The sequence below is a fragment of the Populus alba genome, chromosome 16 (genome assembly GCF_005239225.2).
Source record: "Populus alba chromosome 16, ASM523922v2, whole genome shotgun sequence".
Lineage (NCBI taxonomy): Eukaryota > Viridiplantae > Streptophyta > Magnoliopsida > Malpighiales > Salicaceae > Populus > Populus alba.
Window position 1 is genome coordinate 9388818 of NC_133299.1, and position 7069 is coordinate 9395886.

At 40.9% G+C, this 7069-nt stretch overlaps 1 protein-coding gene and 1 long non-coding RNA gene across 3 annotated transcripts; both read right to left on the bottom strand.

Moving 5' to 3' along the window:
- Nucleotides 1–874: 874 nt before the first annotated feature.
- On the bottom strand, nt 875–1851 carry LOC140954311 (uncharacterized). Its single transcript, XR_012168150.1, has 2 exons — nt 1196–1851; nt 875–1108 (listed from the first exon to the last, which is right to left on the bottom strand). It is a non-coding gene; the product is annotated as an uncharacterized lncRNA (long non-coding RNA).
- A 3675-nt stretch (nt 1852–5526) lies between these two features.
- On the bottom strand, nt 5527–6248 carry LOC118045952 (heavy metal-associated isoprenylated plant protein 5-like). 2 transcript variants are annotated; one of them, XM_073405213.1, is made up of 3 exons: nt 6066–6248; nt 5832–5985; nt 5527–5744 (listed from the first exon to the last, which is right to left on the bottom strand). In XM_073405213.1, exons 1-3 carry the CDS (start codon nt 6075–6077, stop codon nt 5563–5565), a joined length of 348 nt encoding a protein of 115 aa, XP_073261314.1. In that variant the 5' UTR covers nt 6078–6248; the 3' UTR covers nt 5527–5562. The 2 variants fall into 2 exon arrangements, with proteins under 2 accessions (XP_073261314.1, XP_073261315.1); XM_073405214.1 differs by having other exon boundaries at nt 5832–5982; nt 6066–6243.
- Nucleotides 6249–7069: the final 821 nt, after the last annotated feature.

The following is a 7069-nucleotide window of genomic DNA, read 5'->3' on the forward strand; positions in this document are numbered from 1 at the left end:
CTTGAATTTGAATTATATTTATTGAATATATGCATATAGGTGTTTGTGTATGAATAATATAATCTCGGCACGGTTGTGAAAACACTTCGAAAGTGAAATATTATATTCCAATTAGAAAAACAAAACATCTATCAACGGTGTATATATATTATGTTTTTCTCATTTTTTTGTTTGTGTTTTTACAATTTCTTTTCAGATTTGATTTGCAAATATATTCTTTCTCTATACAGTATACAAAGAAGATCCCTTAAATAAATATTTAAGAATTAAAAAAAATGATTAATTCTTTTTTTTATTGATTCCCTTCATCATATTGACTAAGCAAATAAACAAAGAAAATAACAAATAAAAGAAGCAGCACCAACAGCTGAGCAGGCTTTACGGGCCAGTCGGCCATCTAGCCGGTCAACAGTGCATCTCTTGCGGATTCTCCTAACCTAAACCATATATGCATTCCCAAAATTAACCCTGCTATGCCTCCACTCGTAATCTTGGTATTTACTCTTCCCTTCCTAAAAGCTCATGCACATTTTCGTTCCTCTCTCATGTATCCATCAATTTCTCCACCATCGTCCGATCAACCAATCTCCATCATCACATGATAGAACAAGCATTAGGATTCTCATCACTGAAACATCTGAGGTGCAGGATCAGGATAATGATGGTCCACCACATACCCCTGTTGATTCATCGCAGAATAACCTTGCTGATTATAGTTATAAGGATGATCGTAATGATTTTTGTAACTCTCCACCACTTGATTTTGACCGTCCACTCCATCAAACCAGAATGTAGATGCTGATGCCGGATATCCAAAGTACTCCATCTTGCTCACCTCCACCTTAGCACCACCACCAGCAAGTTTCCTCCTTCCCTCCATCCCCTTCTTTCTTCTCAGCTTTCGCTTCTCCTCCTTTCTCCTTCTCTTTCTTCTCTACGCCATCTCCACCACCACCCTTGTCTTTCTTCTCCTCCTCCTTTTTTGGAGAAACCACTTCCACGCCTCTCTTTAGCTTCTCTTTTAGGTAAGGTGCCAAGTCCTTTACGTCCATGGTTCCCTTCACCGTTACCAGATCCTTGGCCGCGTCCACAGTAACGCCACCCACGCCTGTTTTTAATTAGCCACGTCATCCATCTGATTTTACTAGTTTGCCACCTACTTTGAATAACTAAATTTTAAAAAAGAGTCAATTACCTTTGATTTTGGAGATGATTTTCTCTATTTTTGAAATGCAGCCTGTTGAATAATTAAACTCAATCCAGAAGGTTCCAGTCAAGGAAGGCAACCAGCCACCAGCCACCGACCACCGACCAGCCGCCAGCCACCAGCCGCAGCCGCCAGCCGCCTTCACACCTGGAACAGTAGATTTTCGTATTCTGATTTTGTCTATAAATAGAGTGCCCAGCTTGTGTTTATTTGTGTGGAGAGAATTGAGAGAAACACTAGTAAGAGAATAGAGAGAGAGAGGGCGTGTAATTGTTAAGCTTTTGTGTAATAATTGTAAGCTTCGGTTTTGTGTAATAAAACAGTGTGTTTTATCCCCTCTGAGTGTTTCAAAGCCACCACCAGTGGTTTCTCCCACCAACAATTGGTATCAGAGCCCCGTTCGTCGGAAAACAGAAGTGTTTTGGGGTATATCCGAATTTTCAAAATTGTCAAAAACAAGTTTTGATCATTCCACAGTGTAGAGCTCATCAAGACGAACTCACTGCCGCAAAAATCAGCCAAATCGGAGTTCGGAGTAGCCCACACGCGCCGCCTGAATATTCAGCCAGATCGCCCACGCGCATCCCACGCGCCCCGAGGTTGAAGACGACTGAGCCACACGCGCGCCATATTGGAGCCGCGCCGAGCCGCTTACGCCGAGTCCTAGCCGAGCCACAAGCCGAGTCCAGCCGAGCCTCCAGCCGGTCCGTACTCCGCGCCGAGCCGAGCCGATTTCCAGCCGAGCCGAGCGAGAGAATATTCCCCCGAATATTCCACAGAATATTCCCGGTTCAACCCAAACCCAGCGAACCGCCCGCCGTATACAGAATTGGTTTTTGGACCGGTTCACCCATTGTCGGACCCGATTTCAACAAAGTCAGACCGGTTCCCGACTATTTGGACCATTCCGGAGCGATCTACAGTGTCCGTTTGGTCAAATTCGGCTCCCAGAAGGCGATATAGTCATTAAAAGAGCAAAATGACTACAGAAGGTACACATACACTCATTCCAAAGCTGACCAAAGACAACTATGATAGTTGGTGCATCAGATTGAAGGCATTTCTTGGGTCACAAGAGTGTTTGGATATTGTACAAACTGGTTATGATGAACCAGAGTCCAAAGAAAGAGAAGATGTTTTACAAGAGGCTCAGAAGCAAGCCTTGAAAGTCAACAGAAAGAAGGACAACAAAGCCAAGACCATCATCTACCAAGGTCTTGATGAAGATACATTCGAGATCATAGCTTCCGCTGAAACGTCACATGATATATATGGGAGGCTCTCCAACAGAAAATACAAAGGTGCTGACAGAATCAAGAAGATTCGTCTTCAATTTTGCGAGGTGAATTTGAGTTATTGCAAATGAAGTCCTCGGAGTCTATTTCTGATTATCACACAAGGATTATGGTGATAGTCAACCAGATGAGGAGAAATGGAGAAGCCATCATCGATGCTCGAATTACTGAGAAAATTTTGAGATCCCTAGATCCAAAATTTGATTTTGTTGTTGTCGCAATTGAAGAATCCAAAGATGTGGACAAGTTGACAGTTGATGAGCTTATGAGTTCCTTGCAAGCTCATGAGCAGAAGATTGTAAAGCGAAATGGAGATAAGGCAATTGAGCATGCCTTACAAGCAAAGCTGTCTCTCAAGGACAGATATGAGCAAGGGGAGACTTCATCAAGTGGCTACACCACTCAAGCAGGAAGTCAACAATCCAGAGGAGGATTCCAGAGATTCCAAGGAAGAGGTTCTTGGAATACAAGCTTTAGAGGAAGAGGTGGTAGAAACACCACCAGAGGAGGCCGAGGACAACAAGCATTCACTCCCAGAGGAAGAGGAGGCGGTTACAATAACCGTGACAAGAGGAATATCAAATGTTATAGTTGCAATCAATTTGGGCACTATAGCACTGAATGCAGAAGAAAAGCTCCGTTGGAGATACGTGAGCAAGCCAACTATGTAGAGAAGGATGACAGAGAAGAAACTGCATTTCTTGTCCAACAAGGACTTGATAAGAAAAAGGAGGACATATGGTATCTAGATACTGGAGCCAGCAATCACATGTGCGGCTACCGAGAGTTATTTAGTAATCTAGATGAGACCAAGCAAGGTCTAGTTACTTTTGGAGATACCACAAAGGTTCCATTCAAAGGTAAAGGCAACATCCCAGTCAAGATGAAGAATGGCGATTCCAGCTACATCGCCGATGTGTATTATGTCCCAGCCATAAAACAGAACCTACTCAGTTTAGGTCAACTTTTGGAGAGAGGCTATACTTTTTACTCGGAGAATTGTCATCTAGCAATTAGAGACAACAATTGGAGATTAATGGCCTACGTGAAAATGTCCAAGAATAGGATGTTTCCTTTGAACATCCAGTATGATGCAACAAGATGTTTGAGTGCCATCACCAACAGTGAAGAATGGCTTTGGCACCTAAGGCTTGGACATCTGAATTTCACGAGTATGAAGATGCTAGCAAGCAAGAAGATGGTCAAAGGTTTGCCTCACATTGATCATCCAGAAGAAGTCTGTGAGAGTTGTGTCCTCAGCAAACATCACAGATCCAGTTTTGCTAAAGAAGTCAACTGGAGAGCAAAGAGGCCACTGGAGTTAGTACACACAGATGTGTGTGGCCCAATTACGCCTATGTCGACTGGACAAAATAGGTACTTCCTCACTTTTACTGATGATTTTAGTAGAAAGACGTGGATATACTTTCTGAAGAGGAAGTCAGAAGTATTCAATTGTTTTAAAGATTTTAAAGCAATTATGGAGAAGCAAACTGGTTATACGATCAGAACAGTGAGATCTGATCAAGGAGGAGAATATACAGCAAATGACTTTGAAGCCTTCTGTACACAACAAGGCATCAAACATCAGACGACACCAGCCTATACACCACAGCTGAACGGTGTAGCAGAAAGGAAGAATCGCACGATTCTTGACATGGCAAGAAGTCTGCTCAAAGCAAAGAAGTTGCCCAAACAATACTGGGCTGAAGCTGTATCATGTGCAGTGTATCTGTTGAATCGCTGCCCAACCAGAAGTTTGCAAGGAGTCATTCCAGAAGAAGCATGGAGTGGTCACAAACCAAGTGTTACTCATCTACGAGTCTTTGGTTGTGTGGCATATGCAAAGATCCCAGATGCAAGAAGAAGAAAGCTCGATGATAAGAGCGAGAAATGCATCTTTGTCGGATATGGTGAAAGAAGGATGGGATACAGACTGTATAATCCCATCACGAAGAAGGTGATTACGAAGTAGAGATGTTATCTTTTGAAGAAGAATAAATCTTGGGCATGGAATGATGATCAAGAAGCAATTAAATGGATCAATCTTGATTTGATCCTTGAAGGTGAAGAAGTACCAACAGTACTTGTCGAAGAACCGATTGTACCTGCAGAAGAACCAATTGTGCCAGCAGCTGAACCACAAAGTCCGGTACACAGATTCCCTGTATTCAACAGGAGGAACACACTAGGAGCATCATCATCAACACCACCATCAGCATCCTCATCAGAAGGACCAAGAAGGATGCGGAATCTTGAAGAGTTGTACGACACCACTCAGGTTATGGAAGATACAACTCTGTTTTGTTTCCATGCAGATAAGGACCCACAAGAAAAGAAGAAAGCAATAGGTGTCCAATGGGTCTACAAGACGAAAGCCAAATTAGTGGATAAAGGCTACAAGCAGAAAGAAGGCAATGAAGAGTAAAGTTCATGCTTGGCATGACATCCCTCGATTGAGTTTAAAGGGGAGATTTGTTGAATAATTAAACTCAATCCAGAAGGTTCCAGTCAAGGAAGGCAACCAGCCACCAGCCACCGACCACCGACCAGCCGCCAGCCACCAGCCGCAGCCGCCAGCCGCCTTCACACCTGGAACAGTAGATTTTCGTATTCTGATTTTGTCTATAAATAGAGTGCCCAGCTTGTGTTTATTTGTGTGGAGAGAATTGAGAGAAACACTAGTAAGAGAATAGAGAGAGAGAGGGCGTGTAATTGTTAAGCTTTTGTGTAATAATTGTAAGCTTCGGTTTTGTGTAATAAAACAGTGTGTTTTATCCCCTCTGAGTGTTTCAAAGCCACCACCAGTGGTTTCTCCCACCAACACAGCCTTCACAGTGTAATCTTATTTTCAAAACGACGGTACTCTGCAACCACCACCACAATTTATCAAAAAACTTGTTAAATAAAAATAATAATCGACGTCTAATTATGATAGTTGCGGATTCAATACGGGGAACACCTCGAGATTAACGATTGAATTTTAGTAATTTATTTATTTACCTCTTGAGGTGGTTTTTTTCCGCTTCCTTTTGTTTCTCCGGTTTCTTTTCGGGTTTGTCATCGGCCTTTTTTATCGCCACCGCCAGCAGCGGCACCACCATCTTTCTTTGGCTGGGGAGAGACAATCTCAACTCTCTTCTTAGTTCTCTCTTCAACCCTGGCTTTGATTTTAGCAGGGTCAACTTTCCCCATCACCGTCAGTTTGTTGCCTGCACAATCTGTCTTTACACTTTCCACACCTGAAAAAACCCACAAAAACAGTCGTTTGAGAAACCTCCAATGCCTTAATAACTAATCATCAATTAATTGTTATAAACAAATATTACCGTCTAAATGTTTAACAGCGTGTCTAATTTTCTTGGCACAGCCTTCACAATGCATGTCCATCTTGTAAACGGAAATAAACATGCCATCATCTTTCTTTACACCTGCACCAGCAGCGGGCTTCTTCTCGCCTTCAACTTTGGCACCTTCTTTCTGCTTGAAATTAAGTCAAATTAAGCCAAGAGTGAATTATAATTAAAGAACGGAAAGTGATTGAGCTATTAATGTTAACTAACCTCGGCATCCATTAGTCTTTTCTTGGTTACTGCCTCCTCGTTGTGGATTCTTGGAATTGGTTTTGAAGATGCGAAATATATAAAGAGAAGAAACGGTGGGTAGATTAGTGAATGGTTGCGAAACAATAAAACGGGTTATGTGTTTTTATGGATGGCGTGATGATCATGATCATGATGATGATGGTTTTTATGGAACTTTTAGAGAATGAGGTCAGCCGGGGGAGAAGGAGAGAGAGGTGTATGGGCTGTGAGTTCTGTGGTTTGTGCCGCCCTGATGGACTTATAGTTGTCTATAACAGTCGTGACAATTCATCTGATGTTTGACTTGACAATGACTGGTCTGCTAAAATTACTGGAATGACCTCGTCATTTCTCTATCAGAGAGATGATGGTGTGGGCAGTTATGCCAGAGGGAATCGGTTGCTGTTACTTGTGTCAGAAAAGTAGACGTATGCGGTAAGGTTCGGTAGTTGTTGTTAATTTTGTTTTTTTATTTAAAATATATTAAAATAATACTTTTTTTAATTTAAAAAAAAATATTTTTAATATTAATAAATTAAAATGATATAAAAATATTTACAAAATAAATATTATAATTATTTAAAAACACGCAAAAAGCAGTTTATATCAAAGGAGGAAATTGTAATTTCATTTTAATACCTCATTAATTGTATTTGCTATTTACCTGATTTGTTTTTACTTAATGTTAAGAATTTCAAATGACCTTTTTTGTTGAATTTCTAGTAATGACCTGGGCTGTTTCTTTAATTTTAGTGAACAGGCATTTTTTATAGGCTAAGATATCCGCTTATATTGTAGGGGATAAATAATAATTTTTTATTTTAAATATAAAAAAAGTATGAAATATAAATTTAAATGCTTTCTATCTATGACCGAGTCAAACCTAATAATTTTGAATTTAAAGGTTGAGTCAAACCTATTGCATGGGTCTAGTTGTGGAGTCAAACTTTACAGCATTTAGTCTGGTTTTTTGGATCTGTCAT

Bases quoted from the DNA above. Each gene is read 5' to 3' on its own strand.
- LOC118045952 (XM_073405213.1), bottom strand. The intron at 5,745-5,831 runs GTAATATTTGTT...GGGTTTTTTCAG, and splicing joins CGCTGTTAAACATTTAGACG to GTGTGGAAAGTGTAAAGACA.